At 39.4% G+C, this 21,036-nt stretch overlaps 4 protein-coding genes across 4 annotated transcripts; 1 reads left to right on the forward strand and 3 right to left on the reverse strand.

Moving 5' to 3' along the window:
• Nucleotides 1–4,462: 4,462 nt before the first annotated feature.
• Nucleotides 4,463–5,506, reverse strand: LOC114244600 (uncharacterized). The gene is made up of 4 exons (XM_089734439.1): nucleotides 5,451–5,506; nucleotides 4,943–5,039; nucleotides 4,869–4,872; nucleotides 4,463–4,644 (listed from the first exon to the last, which is right to left on the reverse strand). The coding sequence occupies exons 1-4, from the start codon at nucleotides 5,504–5,506 to the stop codon at nucleotides 4,463–4,465; spliced, it is 339 nt and encodes a 112-aa protein (XP_089590565.1).
• A 365-nt stretch (nucleotides 5,507–5,871) lies between these two features.
• On the forward strand, nucleotides 5,872–10,214 carry LOC114244601 (uncharacterized). Its single transcript, XM_028176474.2, has 4 exons — nucleotides 5,872–6,128; nucleotides 6,832–7,056; nucleotides 7,361–7,490; nucleotides 10,109–10,214. The coding sequence occupies exons 1-4, from the start codon at nucleotides 5,946–5,948 to the stop codon at nucleotides 10,156–10,158; spliced, it is 588 nt and encodes a 195-aa protein (XP_028032275.2). The 5' UTR covers nucleotides 5,872–5,945; the 3' UTR covers nucleotides 10,159–10,214.
• Nucleotides 10,215–10,395: 181 nt separating this feature from the next.
• On the reverse strand, nucleotides 10,396–11,671 carry LOC149501063 (uncharacterized). Its single transcript, XM_089734328.1, has one exon. The coding sequence runs from the start codon at nucleotides 11,669–11,671 to the stop codon at nucleotides 10,412–10,414; it is 1,260 nt and encodes a 419-aa protein (XP_089590454.1). The 3' UTR covers nucleotides 10,396–10,411.
• Nucleotides 11,672–12,005: 334 nt separating this feature from the next.
• On the reverse strand, nucleotides 12,006–16,459 carry LOC114244611 (ecdysone oxidase). Its single transcript, XM_028176489.2, has 4 exons — nucleotides 16,415–16,459; nucleotides 14,698–14,844; nucleotides 14,304–14,437; nucleotides 12,006–13,620 (listed from the first exon to the last, which is right to left on the reverse strand). Exons 2-4 carry the CDS (start codon nucleotides 14,837–14,839, stop codon nucleotides 12,013–12,015), a joined length of 1,884 nt encoding a protein of 627 aa, XP_028032290.2. The 5' UTR covers nucleotides 14,840–14,844; nucleotides 16,415–16,459; the 3' UTR covers nucleotides 12,006–12,012.
• Between the last annotated feature and the right edge of the window lie 4,577 nt (nucleotides 16,460–21,036).

The raw sequence follows: 21,036 nt of genomic DNA on the forward strand, positions 1-21,036 counted from the left end.
AAAATCTCAGTATAGTTACAACGGCTGCCCCACCCTTCAAACCGAAACGCATTACTGTTTCTCGGCAGAAATAGGCAGGTTGGTGGTACCTACCCGTGCGGACTCACAAGAGGTCCTACCACCAGTAGTGATAATATTTTCTATTGTAATAGGTGTACGAGCTTACGTTCCATCTGATCGATTGTAGGTTACCGAAATCCTTTGAGGTGAATACTGCCACCCTCCTTCTAATTGAGCAAAAAGGTAAACATAATTAATTCTCTCTCTTCACCAACTTGGTTTACTGGTGGTAGGACCTCTTGTGAGTCCGCGCGGGTAGGAACCACCACCCTGCCTATTTCTGCCGTGAAGCCGTAATGCGTTTCGGTTTGAAGGGTGGGGCAGCCGTTGTAACTATATTTGAGACCTTAGAACTTATATCTCAAGGTGGGTGGCGCATTTTCGTTGTAGATGTCTATGGGCTCCAGTAACCACTTAACACCAGGTGGGCTGTGAGTTCGTCCACCCATATAAGCAATAAAAATAAAACCAACTTAACTATGTTACCAAGTCTACAGACCTTTCCACTGCACGCGTACTAACTACACCCTCCTTCGTAAAACAGCAACGTACAATCACAACAAAACACAGATTATAACACAATAATCCAGATTGCCCACAGTGAAAATATTTATATGCCGTGTTAAATTGCCGAGGAATGTTTGGGAATGTTTGCTAAATGGCGATATTGCCTCGAACCGGCGCGGCGCTGCGCTGCGGGCTTAAATTCAATTTGGTGTTGCAATTAGCTTACAAACAGACCGTACGTATGACGCGTGATGGTGGTATTCAATCATTTAAAGTTTCTTATTATTATTGTATGCTATCTAACTTGTAGCGACTTGTACTAATATCACTTCATTGGCCCTGTAGACCGAATGGTAAGTCGTCAACGTCGCCCAAAGCACGTCAATACGGATCCTCCTGATCCATTAACAGTGCTTTTAGGCACCACAAGCACTGGTCACCGTCCTCGTCGAACCCGTTGCTTGCGATGAAGGGCTCGACGAGCGGATTAACCCATAGACACAGCCCACTGCGCTTCTCGCCGGATCTTCTCAGTGGGTCACGTTTCCGATCCGGTGGTAGATTCTGCGAAGCGCTGCTCTTGCTAGGGTCAGTGTTAGCAACACTCCGGTTTGAGCACGGTGAGCTCACCTACAAACGTTAGGCTGAAGCTGAAATAGCCTCTCAAGGCTATCAACATAGGTAGGGGAAAAAATCTAATTTGCAAACGAAGAGAACAAGAATCTAGAATTGAAGGAAAATAAAAGCTAAGAATAAAAAATAGCGCCGGTCATCCGGTTACGTAATAATATCTCTTTTGTATCTTTCCGCGTTTTACACATGGATTTATCAAAGGATCGTTGGACATTACATTCTGACAAAGACAATTTTTTTTCAATAGGCAACAATTTTTTTTTCTATTTCATTCGATTTATACTTTTGATGTTTTGTTTCCCTTTCATTTTTGTTTTAGTATCCTGCTGAATAAATATCACTCTATTTCGTATAATGATATAAACGACCAAGGGCCACTACACAAAATATATCCCCACCAAAACAATTTTAGACTATAATATCTGGTCAACCTTTTAAGCTGATTTATTTTATCACCTCATCAAATTGGTTTTACTTTTATATTTAATTAACCACAGAGATAGTTAAAAGTAAACCTTTTTTATCGTCTTTGTAAAGAGAGGAGGCATAGAGCCCTCCTGATAGTAAGTAGTCACCGTAGTTCATGGACATTAGCAAAGCTAGGGCCACAGGTGGTATTGATGGTAGGACCTCTTCTGAGTCTGCATGTGTAGGTACCACCCTGTCTATTTCTGCCGTGAAGCAGTAATGCGTTTCGGTTTGAAAGGCGGAGCAGCCACTGTAACTATACTGAGACCTTAGAACTCATATCTCAAGGTGGGTGGCGGCATTAACGTTGTAGATGTCTACGTGCCCCCCGTAACCACTTAAAAAAACAGTCGAGCCGTTGTCTTTTGCAAATCGAATTAATACTGTCCGCAGCATCTCTACAACGCATGTTTTAATCCGTCAGCTGGTGTAAGTTAAAAATAAACGACTCCTTATTTTCTCACAGCAACGAACAGATGAAATTTGATTAAAATCGTGAACGTCTAACGTTGTTGGCGCATCGATGTGAAATGAGATTAAGCGACCGTGGCGCCGGTGGCGAGACCGGAAACTAATCTATTTATAGGTAAAAGGAAATTGACGCGACCCGACATATGTAGGTAGGTAGCCCGAATTATTTTTGATATTTAAATTCTATACGAAAAAATTAAGGCCTAGGACAACTATATTTAGGTTTCATGAAACGTTTTGAAAACTATGACATATTCGAAATGAAAACTTTGTGTTAAAAACTATGAAATAAATAAATAATAAATAAATGTTTAATAACAATCACGCCACGTTAACTGGTCCCGTGCTAAGTTCACAAAGAACTTGTGTTACAGGTACCAGATAACGGAAATAAATATAAGATTTTTATTATACACGTACATATATTTAATATACATCCATAACCCTGGAAAAGACATTTATATTTATCATACAAATATCTTCCCTTGGCGGGATTCAAACCCGCGACCCCCTTGTGTAGTGACCGTGTCACTTACCACTACACCTGACGGCCGTTGTATAAATGCAAGCTTGAATTTTTTCTTTTTTTTACTGAGCATTATTTATCACATTATTTCATTTTTATTCTATTATTAAATTGTAATCAAGTAATTTTATTCAATTTCACTTTTTGATGAATCACAAAATATAATTATTTAGACTAGAAAGAGGTCGACGGAGCATTTAGAACAAAAAGTTGTGTCTCACGCTATTTGATTCTGCCGCGTAACAGATAAGCAGGATGACTTTTAATTAACAATAGAGCTGACAAAACAGATTTTATACTTTGCTTTGAGTGCTTTTCCTTACCCGAGGGATGCACGACCCTATTATTATTGTACATGTTAAAAGCCTGCTTCTTCACCATCGAGAAACAATCAGGCGTCCGGATTTGAAGAGTTGAGCATCTTAACATCTTACATCAATCGAAACCTCAGCGCCATTCAAGTCACGATGTATGTGTCGGGGCCCCCTATTGATAAGATGGGCCGTTAACTCATTTGTTTATTTCGTCTGATTAAAAGAGGACATGTGCAAAGCAAGGATTAGTGATAGATGCCTTTGTCTAGCTTCTATCAATCGAAGTTGTCTAGGCTCGAAAATGAATATTTAGCGGCGAGTAATGAAGAAAGTATACTACCGCCACTACCCAAAGGTGGCTCAGACTACTTTTTGTCAGGTAGATCCAAATCGTCTGCATGTTAAGAAACAAAAAAAAACAACCGAAAGCTTCACATTGAAAGTACTGCATGCGTCGTCTAACATTTAATACTATCCTTGAATAAATCTAATTTGTTATATTGAATGGAATAATTATATTTTTTGGATGATAAAGTGTTTCATATAACATCAGAGAACACATACTAGTCGTTTAATATTACATTTTCCTCAAGGAGCCGCTCAATTTTGTATCCTTGTATTTATTATTTCCATTATATTTAATTTGGTTGGTAGCTACGTGATTATTTTACGCTGGAACAATCAGAAATCGGGAGTGGTCACGTGTACTACCTTTTTCCTTCCGTATAACCAACTTTTTTTCCATTGTAGATAGAACAATAAATTGGCTTTTTAATTCTCTAGATTGAGAGATGAGCTGATGGCTCAACTGGTGTTAGGTGGTTGCCGGACTCCGCCGACGAAATAACCTTAAAACATGAGGTTGGCGTCTCTATTATAACGTGAAGCTGCAGGATTGATTGAGATTGAAAGCACGTGTTAAATGTAATAAAAAAAAACCACGCAGAAGATTTGAACTAGCATGATGAAGAAGGCGTCGTTAGGACACACGGAAGTTGCAAAGAATCGCCATCAGCATTAAGAACTCATTAATAAATGGAACTGACTGAGCAGGTTACAATGGTTCCTTTGTTTTGAAACTAAACATTTTTTAAATGGTGGTAGAATTTTCTGTACAATATTGGCTTCGTTTAAATAATTTACGTGTCCCTAATTGGTTTTTTGTAGAGGTAGTATGTCTATATATTGGTATATATAATATTATTATTTTTCTTTAATAATCTGCGTAATGGTTTGGTCTATCTTGATAGACCACTCTAGATATTGTTAATAGTACACCGCAACATACCTGCTGTACCTTTTTCAGTATTTCTATAGATAAAACAATTGTTTAGAAGAGATTCCTTTTAGCAATAAAGCCGCCTTGTACAAATATACCTGTTGACTGTTTTTGAATGTTGATTGTGGTTTGGTGCTCAATAAAGTATATTCTCTCTCCCTCTCTCTCTAAACACATAAAACTCGTGAAATAATAGTTTTTTTTTTAATTATACATGATACGCATTTGCAAGCTATCTGTTTTGACGCGCATGTCAAAACTGCGCATGTCAGACAATCGCTGGTTGGTCCTCTCGGCGTCCCGGGGTGCATACTCGCTTGCGGTGCATGGACAACAGGCCCCGCATCTGCAGAACGCACAACACATTTTGACTGTGCGTAATGCGCCTATAAATGCGAGAAAGATTCTATATGTAGGTCATAGGTCATATATTTGGTTACTATATTTTAGTCACACAGTTCTTTTTTTTTATTGCCCTTGTATGCAGACGAGCATACAGCCCACCTGATGGTAAGTGGTGACCGTCGGTCATGGACGTCAACAATGCCAGGGGCAGAGCCAAGCCGCTGCCTACCATAAAGTACTCGTATTTTATTAGAAAAATTGGTACCTGCCTGCGGGATCCGAACACCGACCCAGTCGTATCGCTCAATACGAATGCACCGACCTTTGTATCCTTTAGGCCTCGGCTATCGGCTTGCTTTCAAGTAACAATTCGGCTGAAGTTTGCTGAACCCGACCTTTCCACTCTCGTCTTCGACTCTTGCAAATGGGACGGCATCTGTTGATGTTGTTGGTAATACTGATTTTAGCTCATTAACACTCAAGACTTTACACAATTTCGCTAACTCAGACGAACACTAAGAGATTTACCGCTCGCAATGAAATTATTATGAGCCAGTTCTTGTGAGATGCGCAGATCTATCTATTATCAGATTAATTGTAGGTAATAATTCTAATAATTCACCAAAAGTAAATACCTATGTCACTGTTATAATTTTAGTAGGTAATTTTAATGTGATTAAATTTTACGTTGGCATAATTTCTTTAGATTGTTAGGTCTACATTCATTAAGCTATTGTCAGGCATTAGAGATACATTGATCCAGAATTGAAGGAATGTACTGTATTAGATGTCCTACATCTGTATATTTGTTGACTCACAAAATAAATTAAGTATTACAGATATGTACTTGCACAGATCTTGCGTATTATTCACATTTCTTTCAATTTTTGGAAGCTCTATCATTGTTGTATGTTTAATTTTTCGCCAAATACAGTTCTTGATTACATTAGTATTGTGATGTTGTAATTTGACATTTTTTTATTATTATTATTATTATTATTATATAATAACATTTCATTTCACGAAGCGATATACCGTCACTCAAATGTAACTTTAAAAGTTTGATATCATTAAATAAACGTAATTTAAAAAAAACGAAAATTTTATAAAATAATTCATTGTTGAGAATAGTTCAATTGATAATTTAAAAATATCCAATGTGAAATATTTTTCAGTTCATATTTATGAAAACACACATTTCTCAAAAAAAGAACTGTCATTAAGACACTGTCAATATCCTTATTATTTTCATTCTCGTTTATCCACACTTCATTTCAATATTGTATTTTATATGGCCCATTAACATCAGCCTACTGAGCCACAGTCTGTTTAAGAATGCTACATGATCACTGTAAGCTGTTACAAGTTCCACCGAATTACGTCTCGCTTCGTTAGACTGTGGCGAAAGGTTCAAACCGTTTCAGATTACCTTACTTTTCCATTAGCTTTTCTTTGCTGCCAGGGTGTTGGAATGCCACTCTCCGAAGCTACTTCCTCTGATATTAAGGATGGAGCAATAAAACAGGTAATATTTCTGTGTAGATGAGTAAAACTTCTCCGTCCATCACACCGGTTTTTTCAGCAATAATTTAGTGTCTGAGTCATCGTGGCCTTAAGGATAAGAGGGCCGATGCATCATCGTGTTGGCAAGTACCAATTTTTCTAATGAAATACGTACTTACAAAATGTTGACGATTGCCTTTCACACGGTGAAGGAATAACATCGTGTAATAAAAAATCACACCCGCAAAATTATAATTTGCGTAATTACTGGTGGTAGGACCTCTTGTGAGTCCGCACGGGTAGGTACCACCACCCTGCCTATTTCTGCCGTGAAGCAATAACACATTTCGGTTTGAAGGGTGGGGCAGCCGTTCTAACTATACTTAGACCTTAGAACTTATATCTCTAGGTAGGTGGTGGCATTTACGTTGTAGATGTCTGTGGGCTCCGGTAACCACTTAACACCAAGTGGGCCGTGAGCTCGCCATATCGCCACCAAAAGCGACTGCAAGCGTACCACCTGGAATCGCGAGGTACGCCCGCATTACGTTCTAAAAGTCATTTCATATCAAAAAACTATACAATTAACTTATCTCTACAAAATTAGCGCTATAACTTGACCATCATTAAACCTAGTTTCCAAGTTAACTGTGAACTCCCACTCACAAATAAACTTGTTGACTAGCAACAATGATAATTCATAATTCCACATGATAATTCCACAGCTTAAATACGATGTTGCCGGTATGGATAATCACAGAACGAAACAACATGGTCATCCAGCACTAATCGATCCTGGACGGTCTTCCGGTGAGCCTCTCAATGAAGGTCACTACACCATCGACTTTGCCCCAGCACCTGGAGATAATGAGGAGACAGCCATGAGGTGCCAAGACTTTTGGGAGATGATCACAAACGAAAAACAACTAGAAGGATTCATGGCAAGCCCGGTATAATATTAACATACTAGACGTTGACCAATTTTATTTCGATACATCCCTGAAAACTGCACCCAAATAGTTCTGCTATTGTGAAGATTGTTTATTTCACTATAGTAAAACATCTCTGTTTTATTGTCGCAGGCAGAGATTTTTTGCTAAATCTGCTGATTAGCTTAACTATTTCCTTCAAATCTCGTTTCTAAGGGACATAATTTAGCAACATTTATGGCGTGGCGAAATATTATATTTAATCAAAATACTAAGGGAATCCTTTCGGGTCTTTTTCACGTATGTATATTATTAGCGTTCTCAGGTGAATATAATGGAGTCGCTTCAAGAGGAGAACCAATCAGAGGCAGAGAGCAGTCAAGCGCCCACATTTGAAATCAATGAAGCAAACAATTTCCCGGCAATCAATGCCATTAAAACGCTCAACAAGAAAGGTATGACTGATTGCGGCTGCGAGTTCTAAACGTGACTGATCCTAAATTAAATTAACATCAACTTCGATAGGGTTAAAGCAGGGCTTGCGATAAATCGTGATCGGAGGCGTTCGCGTCGAGATCGAGGCGACCGGGTTGCGGTACCTCGGCCTCGTACTGGACGGTCGTTGGAGCTTCCGTGCTCACTTCGAAAGATTGGGTCCCCGACTGATGGCAGCCGCCGGCTCGCTGAGTCGGCTGTTGCCGAACGTCGGGGGTGGTGCGGTCAATGGCACTGTACGGGGCGCCCGTATGGTGCCACGCCCTGACCCGTGACAACGTCGCAGCGTTGCGACGTCCGCAGCGCGCGATTGCGGTCAGGGCGGTTCGTGGGTACCGCACCGTCTCGTTCGAGGCGGCGTGCGTGCTCGCCGGGACGCCTCCCTGGGACCTGGAAGCGGAGGCGCTTGCTGCGGATTACGCGTGGCGATGTGATCTCCGCTCCAGGGGGGAGCCGCGTCCCGGCGCGGCGGAAGTTCGAGCGCGGAAGCTTCAATCTCGGCGTGCCGTGCTCGAGGCGTGGTCTCGCCGCCTGGCGGACCCCGCCTACGGGCGACGGACCGTCGAGGCGATCCGCCCGGTCCTCTCGGACTGGGTGAATCGCGACCGCGGACGTCTCACCTTCCGAGCGACGCAGGTGCTCACGGGACACGGCTGTTTCGGTCGCTACCTGCACCTCGTCGCCCGGAGGGAGCCGACGCCGAAGTGCCACCATTGCAGTGGCTGCAACGAGGACACGGCGGAGCACACGCTCGCGTGCTGCCCCGCTTTCGCGGAGCAGCGCCGCGTCCTCGTTGCAAAAATAGGACCGGACTTGTCGCTTCCGACCGTCGTGGCTGCGATGCTCGGCAACGATGAGTCCTGGCAGGCGATGCTCGACTTCTGCAAGTCCACCATCTCGCAGAAGGAGGCGGCGGAACGGGAGAGGGAGAACTCTTCCTCCCTCTCGGCGCCGTGCCGCCGCCGTCGAGCCGGGGGTCGGAGGAGGGCGTTTGTCCAGCTCCGGCCCCTATGAGGAGGCAGTCTCCTCCCGGTGATGGTCACGGGGCGACCTAAGGGGGCTGAGACTGCGCCGCACGCTACCGTCACTCTAGCGCGCTGGCACCAGGAGGACGGGACGACGCGTCGGCGGCTGCGGACTGCGATGCGGTCCGCATTTTCGTCGTCGCTGTCGTCGCCGAACATACTGTGGAAGAGCAACCCGGTCGGCGGTGTATCGCGTTCCGACCCGGCAGGCTGGTTCTGGCCCAGCGGGGTATCCCGGAACACCAGCGGCATCGCCCGGGCGGCCTGAAGGGCCGCCGTACCGCGGAGACTGACGTCGTTGGTCGTCGACTATCGCCTCGACGACCCGTCGGTCGGGCGTCCTCGGGGTGGCGCCGCGTGTCTGGTTGTAGTGTTGACCGCGGGAACCCCCCTACTCTGACCGGGTTTTGACCCCGGACGGAGATCGGACGCCGGGTGTAAGAGTGCAGGGGAGTCGTTTAGTGGGTGGGCCCTAAATTCCTTGGGCCCGCGGTCTGCTCTCAACACCTGCAGATCGTAGAGTCTCACATACCCCGCGCGCCCCCTAGGCGCGGGGACCTCGTAGGAGGTTCGGCCCTCGGCCCGGAAAAAAAAAAAAAAAAAAAAAAAAGGGCTTGCGATAAATACACGATATGATTTCCGGTAAACAGCAACTTGTTTGTACCCTGTCCTTCACTGTGGCTATTTATGATGAGTGGTAAAGATCACTGACGAACGTTAACAATGTTTGAGCTTACTAAAAACCATACAAGAGTTTCTTTAGGAAACTTCCATCACAGATATGGCGATGGTAGTATCCCGCATACGGGCTTGCAATAAACGCCAAAACCAAGATACTAGGAAGAGCTGAGTATCAAAATAGGCAGCTTACGACTTTCAGCTATAGCCACAGCCAACAGGTGGCATGATGGGATGTGGTCGTATACTTTCTCCAGACCATTTTATTTAATAATTTCTTTTGTTTTATTTTTAAACTGGTAAAAATCAAACGTTCGGTCATCAAACATTAGATTTTTGTGATTCCTGATAATCATAATATGCTGAACTTAAGCTAAACTAATAAAATCATCGGATTGTCATCGAACCTTGATAACTGTATAACTTTTCTAATTTAATCAGACATCATGAAGTACGTTGATAGAGGAGATATGCTAGTTACAGATCAAGCCGATAAATACGTGTTAAAAGACTTTCAGCGTGTCCGTTTTCTTGATTCTTGTCGAGACTTTGGCGGCGTTGGAAACGGTAGTTGAATTTACTTTGACGTTGGACAAGTGACTTACGATGACCTGACTGCGGCAGCGTCGACCCGGATATTATGGTAAATCTCAAGAGAAGACCGTGTTCAGCATTAGACATCCGAAGACTAATGACGACATGACAGCATTTAAGTTAAAATAAATCACTGACTGTACTATGGACGAGTGATAGAGGATTGCTAGAGTAGCTGGATCTGGACAAGGTCTGGGTACTGAATACTGTCTCTGATTAATATAAATTCCTATAAGCTACGGTATCTTTAAAATATAATGGATCATTTTCTCTGCCAACAGGACTCGCTGCATCCATTTTTGGGACTGAAAAAAAGAAATCAATTTTTTAAATGTATTTGATTACTTTTTTGTAAAAATTTACACTTATTTTAGATATTTTAATTTTGCATTGTTATTTACGATTTTCTATGTTACTTTTATATATTATCTTTATAACACATTTATTAATAAACATACATTCTACGTCTATATGCCTCAATTTACTTAAATTAGTAAACTTCGTACTTCATCAACACAAATTTGTAATTCGAAATGACAATTATTTAAAAAATATTGAAAAGCTTCAACAATTTGTGGAGAAATTTATTCATTATCATACGAACTAGATGAACTTTCAGCCTGGGCTTCCATCAAGCTTATTTGACTTCCTATATCAACCATCCTATACCTCTTCTTCCTTTTAACTTCTTTGCCTATCCTCTCACAAATGTCCACAGCACTCTCTCTTAATTCAATAGGCAGATCTGAGACAATCACATCTTTTAGTAGCTTATTCGTAACTTCTTTGTTTACCTTTGATACTTTAGTCATGCAATCTGGAAACTTGGGTTTTTTTAGTTTTGACCTTAAATCTTCAAAATACTTTTTCAGATCACCACTAGATATTTTCTTGGATAACCACATGACTCCGTTCATACAAAACACAAGGAACAATAGAAAGATGCAAAGACTTACAATGCAAGTTAAAATTGTAATAATTGCAGACTTACACACTGCCGTGTAGTCCGTTGTTGTAAGATCATCGGTAGAATATAATTTCCCATACATTAAATCTCTTAATAGTTGCAAATTTTGTGAAATGGTCGTACAGTTAGATTTGACTTGAACTTTATATTTCTCAGTAACAGTGGGTTCAACAACTACACCATATTGCGAACTAATGGCATATGCATCAGCGACATTGAAAGAATCACCCAGATCTTTGCAGGTATTGCTTGTAGGATCGTAAACCACATCTGGTAAATCTTTTGTGGGGTCCATAACACATATAGGAATCTTAATGCATCTATTGATTTTCGCATCAAAATATGATCGTTCTCCGTTATATTTTTGATCACAATTTACTGGATCGCAATTTTCCAGTGGATCTAAATCCAAGCTACCACAATTTTTATGTCTTCCGAGATTTTTAAACAGACTATTTTTTCTTATGAAACGTGTGTTGAATTCTCTAATCCATTCGATAGAAGACCGCTTTTTTATTCCATAATAATTATACTCCAAAGTAAAATGGCAATGGCCAATTTGATTGTAAGGAAAGAGCGTAGGATAAACAAAAAATAATGTTTTATTTTCTTTTGGTTTTAAATAACTTTGACCACCGAATACAGCTAAATTACAATCTTTGAATCCATCGTCGTTTAGACAACACTTTTTTGGGTAATAATTTATTACGGTGGGATATAATGCGTCTTTGTTCCGAAGCACAACATAAAATTGAATAGCCACTGAATTTACATCGATTGGGTATATACCTTCTTTTATAATATAAACAGATGCCAAATTATGTTTCACTGTAAACTCAATTAAGGAAATATGAATTATCATTAGATATTTAAACATTTCCTTATAAAGATCATTTTATGTCAAGATGTTGACATTTAATCAAATTGGCACGTCATTTGCATATGAAGAGTTTTATTACATTTTATGAGAGGACACTAATTTTGTTTTTGTTGTCTAATGTGTCGTATCTTTAAAATACAACTGTGACGAGGCTTGGGAGAGACCTATGTTCAGGACTCAACGTGTGACGGCTGAAAGATAAGATAAGAATTTAATGTCAAAATTTAACTTATTTGTCTATCTAATGTCAATATTTAATTACATTCAAGAGTGATCACGGCTAGTAAGCTATAAGAAAATGGTGGCTACCAGTGTAATTTTTTAAAGAAAAGTGAAATTTACAATTCATCCTTTTTAATGGTATTAACTGTAGTTGCGTATTCTTCTTTAATAAGATCAGCGGCTCTTTCAGCAATCATCATAACAGCTGCATTTGTATTGACACTGGGTATTGTAGGCATTACGCTAGCGTCTACCACTCTTAAATTTCTCACACTGTAAACCTTCAGTTTATTGTCAACTACTGCCTCTGGGTCATTAGGTTTCCCCATTTTAGCAGTTCCGACGGGATGGTAAACATTATAAGTAACAGTTCTAGCCATGCACTCCCAATACTCGTCACTCTCAAACTCAAACCCATCACAATCCCTCCAATTAATTCTCATTAATTTAGCGTCCATATCTCGGAGCGTTGGTGTTTTAACTATCTCAGTTACTTTCTTTATCCCATCAATAAAGGTTTTCATATCACGTGCATCACTAAAATACTTTGAATATATTTTAGGATGTTCCATTGCATTGATTCCTCTTAACTCAATTTTACCTCTCGAATGCGGCCTACAAAGCGACACGAAAAATATTATCATTTCTTTTTCGGTATTAAAATCAGTAAATTGCTGACAAATTTCATCTTTAAAAGACATTATCTCTGTGCACATTGTAAACACATAGGATGTGTTCGGAACGAAATAATTATGGTCTATTTGCACGTCAGGTTGAGTTTTACCATCAGGTACCGAAAGAAAGGCGTTGATGTTTGGTTGATCGTAATTAGTAGCAAGAGGCCCTGTTTGATGCAGCATGTACTCCGCTGTAGCTTTAAGCCAATATTCCTCCGTTTTTGCTTTGGCTCCAGTATTAAGCGTAACTGGTATAGGTATCCTTACATGATCTTGTAAATTTCTTCCGACAGGTAGATCGACTAAATGTTTAAGAAACTTCAGTTCTTTAAAATGCTCTTGGGGTCCTATACCGGATATCATTAGTAATGCTGGCGTATTGACTGCTCCTGCGCTTACTATAACTTCTTTTTTAGCAAAATACGTCTCTACATTACCATAACTCAAAGAAACTGTGACACCTTTAGCTATTTTGGATTGCTGCTCTATATCTATATGCCTTACAAAAGCTTTTTTCAAAACGTACAAATTCTTTCTTTCTCTTACTGGACTCAAGAAGGCTGATGCTGTACTAACTCTTTTACCTTTATGATTCCCGCCGCGAATCTTTCCCACCCCCATTTGAGAATCTCCATTTAAATCATCTATAAATTTCAAGCCTAGCTCTTGATAAGCCTGTGTCAATTTATTAACTATTTCAGAATGAGTAAAGTTTAATTGATCAACCACAAATTCACCATCAAGGCCCTGGTTTCTCGCTAGTTCGGGATTGTTGAGAATGAAAGGGTCGATCATTCGCTCGCTCTTCATGAAATATTTATTTACTGTTTCCCAATCCCAACCTTCGTTTACTGCCCAAGGCTTATAGTCTTCTGGACTGCCACGCATATGGAGGAGGCCGTTGATGGATCCTGTTCCTCCGAGAACTCTTCCGCGAGGCCAGTAAGACCTCTCGTTGCAACTTCCTTTATTAGTAGTCTCATCTATTTCAGTGTAATACTGAAAGGCGCTAGGACTTCGGTGTGTTGCCCCAGAGTAATTTGGAATCTGAAACATCACCATCAAATAAACAATCTTAGTTGTACTAATGGGACAGCCACGTGCTATGTGCTCGCGAGAGGACATGGATGCGAGACTAGGCAGGTAGAAACGCACCAGTTACCAGTGTCGGAAATTACACATTATTTTATGTACGTAGCTTACAATGCACTCAACAGTTACACACAGGCACGAGCAGAAATATGTATATAATAAATAACTATACTGTTGTGGTTATGTTTAAAATCTTATCTTATTTAACAAATATTTTTTAAAGTTTCCCCCGATACTTGAAAAACTATAGATGTATACTTTGGGCCTTAAAAGAATATCTGGATCTGGAAGATCTGGTGGTTTAACTTTAAACAAAACCACAAAAAGCTTGGACAATCAAATCTCACCCTGTACACAAATCCAACGTGAGTTTTTATTCGGTTCTGTGATACGTTGTAGTGTCGTCCCTAACTATGAATGTTAATGTAAATTCAACTCGAGTGTATAGCAAATAGCGGCTCACATAATACTGTTTCAAATTACTTTCCTTCATGCCACCAATATCCTTCCAATAAAATGTAGAATAAATGGGCGAAAACACAGACTAGATTAATAATATATCTATATAAAATGATTACGCAATCAAAACTGTTTTTTAATAATAAGCCCCAACAAATAAAACAATTCAGTCCACTCACAATACTCTCTAAGGGAGGATCCCCACCGGCTTCTATCAGCAGCACCTTCCACGCTTCAATTTCAGTCAGTCGGCTAGCCAGTAGAGAACCAGCAGTACCAGATCCAACGATGATGAAATCGAACATATCTCCATCTTGGAATATTAGTACGATTTATTAACATAATCAATAAGGGTGTAGAGTGCATTCTAGTATTGCCCTGTCTGCAGCAAACACGGATTGATCACGCTTTCCCATCAGCTATTTCTTTGTTTGTATTGAAGTAAATAATAAGAATGCACAAGGATCCCGGAAAAAATATTGTTTTTTTTTTATAAATAATTATGTGCCTAGAATCGTGGCATTACCGCGCAGCTATGCCAAACGAGACGTTCCGGAACAGATATGGACTTACTTGTTAAGCTATAAGATCTGTCTTCAGGCCAGTTCTCGGTGATCAAACATTGTGTGGTTAGGAAGTGTGTGATGAGATTTGTAAAAGCCACCCCTGCGGGACCCTGGGTGTAAGCACTGCAACCGTTCTTCAAACACTTCATAATTACTGGAAATGACAATATTTATATTATGAGAAGTCGGCTATTTTGGTCGGCGGCAAGTCGAGCCTAGGCGGTGCCGCTGATACTCCGTGATACCCTCTTTTTTTTCAGGAGGAAATCGCTGGACCTTCACTGTTCGAAACCCATCTGTGGGTTTTTGAGTTTTTACCACGGCAATACTGGTCGCGATTTGAAAGTCCCTTCGCGACTTGACATCTGTCAACTACTTCTCGGAGGGAAACGACGTAACTGTACATGCGCGTGTCGGTCCCGCTACGGTTTCGCCATCCCATATTTTTCCTAAATTCTAAAATACCCTTGAAGAGTTTTTTGGCTCTTGTATTTCTTTGGCTCCTAACTTCAAGAAGTGCATTAAAATGACCACTGAGTGCATTTTTTGATTAATAGAATTTAAAATTATTTAAAAAAAACTTTTATATATGCTAAACGACAATTTCGTAGGTAAAAATCTAATAGAAATAAATGATATTTGCCAGAGAATTCAAACATGGATAAAGTCGTATCATACGATACAAGAAAATCGGCATCTCACCCGTTAGGCCACGGAAGGAAAAATCTCCGCTCATTATTCAAGTCTCCCTGTTTACCCATGACACGTGTAACGAACAATTTGTAATATATAACTTTGCCAATATGTCGCTGTGTTGAATTAGTTTCGTAACTCCTATAAAGTATGGTTATTGCTGCACTGTTTTGTTTGGAGTTACATAAATGAACATACATAGTTTATTACGACGCGCGTAAGGTCGCAACTCTAAGCTAGAAAACTGGTGAAAAAACTTTACTCGCTAGTGGAGACTGATTTTTCCTCTAAACAGAATTAAATTTGAGCAATCCAGTGGAAATATATAGACGTATAATGCTTTTTTTTAAGTAAAATTAGATAAAAAGATAAATGATAAAAAATATTTAATTACCAAAAGATAAACAAATTCAGACATTCAGTGCGGCAGTTTATCGTATCGTTTCCAGCATATTACATATTCCTATCCAGAATATCAAATGTTACAATTACGATTAAGATAAGTGTGAGATGAGAATCAATTTTAAAAATATATTGACACGCAAAATGTAGTGGCTACTAAGACGGGACTTTTTGTGACAATGTTTGCATATGTTGTTGTTTTTTGCGTGTTGATTGTGTGATGCAGGACTAGTATGTTTTGGTGCTTGGATGATAAAAACGAGTCATGTGTCTTCATGACCTCTTTACCTCTTATCTAAATTGTAAAAGTATATTCCAAAAAGCCAAATTTCAAACAGACACTATCTAACTCCTACCGGGAATCTAACTCAGGTGCCGAAACTTTCGGCTAATATATGAATACAGCACTTAAATATAACATATAAATATCTAGAAATAGCTAAGCTAATCGTGAACTATAACTATTCACACACTAACAAGCTACCTATTCTGTATTATCTTGAAGTTATTTCGGATCTTAGATCATATTCATCCGTATAATTTATTGAATTTTCTCCCGAATGAAATACACGAATCTATCCAACTAAGACAGACAATCTTAAAAAAACGAAACCATAAAAATACGTTACCTTAATATAAATTTAATTTTAAATGCACAACATCTCGCCTTAATTATCAAATAGATACTAAATACAACATTATTAATCCATCAATTATGTAATTACAGATTACAGCCAACGAAACAAACTGATCGATAATGTTATTCATGCTTGGAGATAGCATTCCTATCTCTGAAGCTACTGCATAACGTATAATCAACCAATTTATCGAATAAAGACAATTTGTGTTACTTTTAAACGCTCCATATAATAAAAAAGTTGTGAAGTGAAGAATTATGTGGCACCGCTCGCCAACGGAGAAGAGTTCATCCACACTACCTGGAACCACTGCGTTCATCCACAGTGCGTTTCCAGAGATCTTTTCTGCCACGTACCACCCGGCTATGGAATGAGCTCCCCTCCACGGTGTTTGCCGAGCGCTACGACATATCCTTCTTCAAACGAGGCTTGTGGAAAGTACTTCACGGTAGGCAGCGGCTTGGTTCTGTCCCTGGCATTGCTGAAGTCCATGGGCGATGCTCACCGTCCACTCACCGTCAAGTGGGCCATATGCTCGTCTGCCTAGAAGGGCAATAAAAAAAGGAAACATGTAGGTCAGTATGCCAGTAGTTATTACCATTACAAATATAGTTCGGTGCATATGAAAGAGTAGGAGGAAGTAATTGCAGGATTAGGAGCCGTTATTTGCCACAAATTGGTCTAATAAGATCCTCAGATCGTGTTCAGGAGCTTTTGACAGCGTGAATCTAAATACAAAAATAAAATAAATTAAGGACGTTCGAAATAATGTAATTTAAAAATAAAACATGTTCTTAACCGTTACCCTCTTATCTCTAACAAGCTTTTGCCCGCGACTTTGTCCGCGTGGAATAGTTACTTTGGCATAACGCTAAATTTTACCCGCCTCTTCATTTACGTAGATAGTGAAAATATTTTTGAATTATAGAATGTTAAGGCTTTTTAACCGACTTCAAAAGAGGAGACTATCAATTCGACCATCATTTTTTATGCTCACCGATTTCTCCAGAATGCTTGAACCCATTGTGATAATTCTCTTTTCTGTTTTTTGTTCGAAAGGGTAGACTTCCAGAATGATCCTGTAATCATCAAGACTTGATGATGGGATCCTGAAGAAATCCACAAAAATCTATAATTTTCAAAGCCTATCTTGAAGTGATTTGGGTGTTTCTTGTTATTGTTCTTATTCTGTGCCGCCGCGCACCGGCCGGCCGGCGCCTTGTACATCAATATTACGCGCTTGATCATTATTTTAACTGCGATATCTTCTCATACTCATTAAGATACTCATAGCGAGATACTCATTAAAATCAAGTGTGGGTGAATTTCTCTAAAATTTAATACGTGTAATGAATAATGTATTTATTTGGATAGGGATTAATATCATCTTTATTAAAAATACCTTCACACATTATACTTTATTTTAGAACAAATTTGTTTAGCATAAAAAACGTTATTGTGAGCCAACCTTAACATATTGACATATGCGGTGGCGGACTTTTCTTAGATCTTTTAAAGGGGGTATTGTTCCCTTTTTTTTTTTTTTTGGGCTATTGTTCCCTGTCATACATTATTTAAGCGAAACTAACCATTTCGCACGCACGCACGCGCACGCAGCTGAAGCTCTCAAAAGAGAAAAAAAGGGTGCGTGTACTTATGTACGCGCGTAAGAAGTTATACTTTATTTTTATTATTTTTATGTTATTTATTTAAATTTTAATGAATTTGAAAAAAAATCGATTAAACAACATCCTCAAATACGCATATTGGACATCCCTTTTCTTGACATCGTATAAATTCGGTAATTCTCGGTACGGTTCGGAAAGTTCACCTGCGGCTATATTCAGACTCGCCAAGTTACGTCGGCCGTATTGTAATGAATGAGCGATTTAGTGGGCAACTTCATTCTGTTAATTTTGTGTCACGGTGCGCGCTCATCGTAAAATTTCACTCTCATCAATTTTTCATAACGCGCCTAAAGAAATATACCTAACTTCAAAAATCCTGATTTTTAAACATTCTTTATTGGTGCTCTTATCTTAGCGTGATGTTATAGCCTTCCTCAATAAATGCGCTATCTAACACTGAAAGATTTTTTTAAATCGGTCAGTAGTTCCTGAGATTAGCGCGTTCAAACAAACAAACAAACTCTTGAGCTTTATAATATTAGTATAGAAGTATAGATTTTAGGTATAAGATGTACCAGTTTCTGTAATTAGTTAAAAGAATGTCAGACGACGAAGGATTATCCAAAAGCATTTGATAACCCTCGAGTAAATCAAATTAATTACGCTGACTTCGTACTGTGAAGGCGACTTGTGTGAAAATAAATTTAAACGGGAAATAATGTTTAGAAAGTAAGTACCTACGTTAACGCAACTAAAAAAAATAATTAACATTCAAAAGCAGATACGCATACTACCCAATTTAGGTTGTCTTTTGACTGTTACTCATGTACATAAACAATATCACTGTAGAGTATTTTTAAATATATTTTCTTTACACCTCGGGATAGAAGTAAAATTTTAAAGATTCAAAGATTCGATTTAAATTACCTACTAATATCATGAAACACAAAGAAACTAAGAGACAAATTAATTAAGAAAAAATATCTGGTAAGTTTAGTAAGCTGTATGTAGGTATATCTAAACGACGGTGTCTACCACGCCGTCAGTATCGTGGCGAGAAACAGAGCCCGTCAGGCTATTGGAGCCAGTGCGCTTAATGCGAGTTTTTTAACGCTCTCGATAGCAAGTAAGAAGGGTCGTCGTACCCCCTTTCAGGGGCACGGAACGGGCCTGGGGCAAACCCCACTGCCCGGGCAGAAGCTCCCTGCCACACAGGGAAGGGTTGATGTGGGTGCAGGACGAGATGAATTGGGGAGTGCTATTCGCAGCGTGCACAGCTGCACAACATCGATAAAAAATATATACTTATTATATATAATACGATGGGCTTGGTTGTTGGGCGGAGTGATGCCCGCGAAGGAGTCACCCCGGCGCCGTGCCGGCTTCGGGTTTTTTTTTCCTTAACTACTAACTATAATCTGACTAAACTAAGTAATACTAACTACACTGCTCTCGATAGAGTAAAAGTTAACTGAAATTTATATTCAGTTGGAACAGCGCCCACAACGGCAAACGTAGGCAAACATTCCAACTCCATACAAATTTGAGTTAAAAGATCTGATCTAGTTGAACAAAGGCTCGGATTGTACTGGTAGGACGTCTTGTGAGTCCGCGCGAGTAGGTACTACTACCATGACTATTTCTGCCGTGAAGCAGTACATAATGCGTTTCGGTTTGAAGGGTGGGGCAGCCGTTGTACTGATAAAACTAAGACCTTAAAACTCATAATATCTCAAGGAGGCGGCGGCATAACGTAGATGTCTATAGCCTTCGATAGCCACTTAATATCTGAAGGGCCAGTGAGAAAAGAAACGCTTACAAGTCGTCATTTTACATTCCTGGATGACTCCTAATTGTTATTGTTCACTTGGTGTTAGTGATTCTCGGGACTATCTTAAGGTCATCGCTGAGCTTCCAGTCGTAGATAAATAAACTTTTCTGTGTGGAATTTTATTTCTTTTGGTCACCCATAAAATCACACTGCGATGCTTTCAGTGTTTTATTTGTGAATAATACTAGAATTCTAGAAAATAAAACTAAATGGTTAGATGAACTCCTGGGCCTTCCCGATATTAATGGGGACTGGAGCTTTAAGGCGTAACAGCGTGCAAAATGCTCGCTGAGTTTACACGCAAGCTTTTTCTGAACTTGGCTCTTCTTCAAACCATTGATATAGGTAGTTTGCTTTAACACACAATGAGATCGTTCAGTGACAAATAGAATAAAAAAAACGGTTTTGAATTGACTTACTTATATTCTTACCTATCATCATGATATTTTCATTTCACCTCAATGACTTTCATACCACAATTAACTTTATTTTATTCCATTCCAATTTACTTTTCGATTTAACAGAAGTGGCTTTGGCATTTATTGTGATTTACAAACATTTTGTCAAATGGGTTACATTCCCTTTGCCTGTCTAAAGGAACAGATAAAAAATATCAAAGTTTTATGTATAGTCGGATTTTTAATTAGACGAAGCCAGCTGACAGTAGCTAATGTCACTTTGTGAAATAATGTTGCTATATTTAAAGTAATAGTGATGCGTCCAGTTCTCGTTCAATCACATATATGAACAATGAGTGTGAAGAGTTAATCATTAATTTCAAACTATAAAAGAATATTATTTATATTTTACAATAAAATTGTATTAAAGTGATCCAATATAATAATATGTTACTAGTAGTATGTAACTACAATCAGTTTTTTTTATTTTCATTACCTATGTACTTATAATTGTTATATTTTATACATCCATAGTTTCAACTATATGATGCATTGGAAATAGGACAGTCTTACAAGCTTCCTCGCAATGTTTTTCTTAATGTTTAAAACACTCGGTATTCAGTACAGGTAGATACCATAGGAACATAATGTTTCGTCGAAAACTCGTTGGTATGTACAAAGCACGGCTAAAATTCGAACCCCGTGCCCGATATCGGCAGTTCGGCACACTAACTATTCACTAGACAATCGAGGCAA

This window comes from Bombyx mandarina, chromosome 17 (assembly GCF_030267445.1).
Source record: "Bombyx mandarina strain Sakado chromosome 17, ASM3026744v2".
In the NCBI taxonomy this organism is placed as follows: domain Eukaryota; kingdom Metazoa; phylum Arthropoda; class Insecta; order Lepidoptera; family Bombycidae; genus Bombyx; species Bombyx mandarina.

Bases quoted from the DNA above. Each gene is read 5' to 3' on its own strand.
- LOC114244600 (XM_089734439.1), bottom strand. From the start codon at position 5,506: ATGATAGAGCTTCCAAAAATTGAAAGAAATGTGAATAATACGCAAGAT. The intron at 5,040-5,450 runs GTACATATCTGT...CAACATCAACAG, and splicing joins AATACGCAAGATCTGTGCAA to ATGCCGTCCCATTTGCAAGA.
- LOC114244601 (XM_028176474.2), top strand. From the start codon at position 5,946: ATGATCACTGTAAGCTGTTACAAGTTCCACCGAATTACGTCTCGCTTC. The intron at 7,057-7,360 runs GTATAATATTAA...TAGCGTTCTCAG, and splicing joins AAGGATTCATGGCAAGCCCG to GTGAATATAATGGAGTCGCT. The intron at 7,491-10,108 runs GTATGACTGATT...CTCTGCCAACAG, and splicing joins TAAAACGCTCAACAAGAAAG to GACTCGCTGCATCCATTTTT.
- LOC149501063 (XM_089734328.1), bottom strand. From the start codon at position 11,671: ATGTTTAAATATCTAATGATAATTCATATTTCCTTAATTGAGTTTACA.
- LOC114244611 (XM_028176489.2), bottom strand. From the start codon at position 14,839: ATGAAGTGTTTGAAGAACGGTTGCAGTGCTTACACCCAGGGTCCCGCA. The intron at 14,438-14,697 runs GTAAGTCCATAT...TAATATTCCAAG, and splicing joins CAGATCTTATAGCTTAACAA to ATGGAGATATGTTCGATTTC. The intron at 13,621-14,303 runs GTGAGTGGACTG...GTGATGTTTCAG, and splicing joins ATCCTCCCTTAGAGAGTATT to ATTCCAAATTACTCTGGGGC.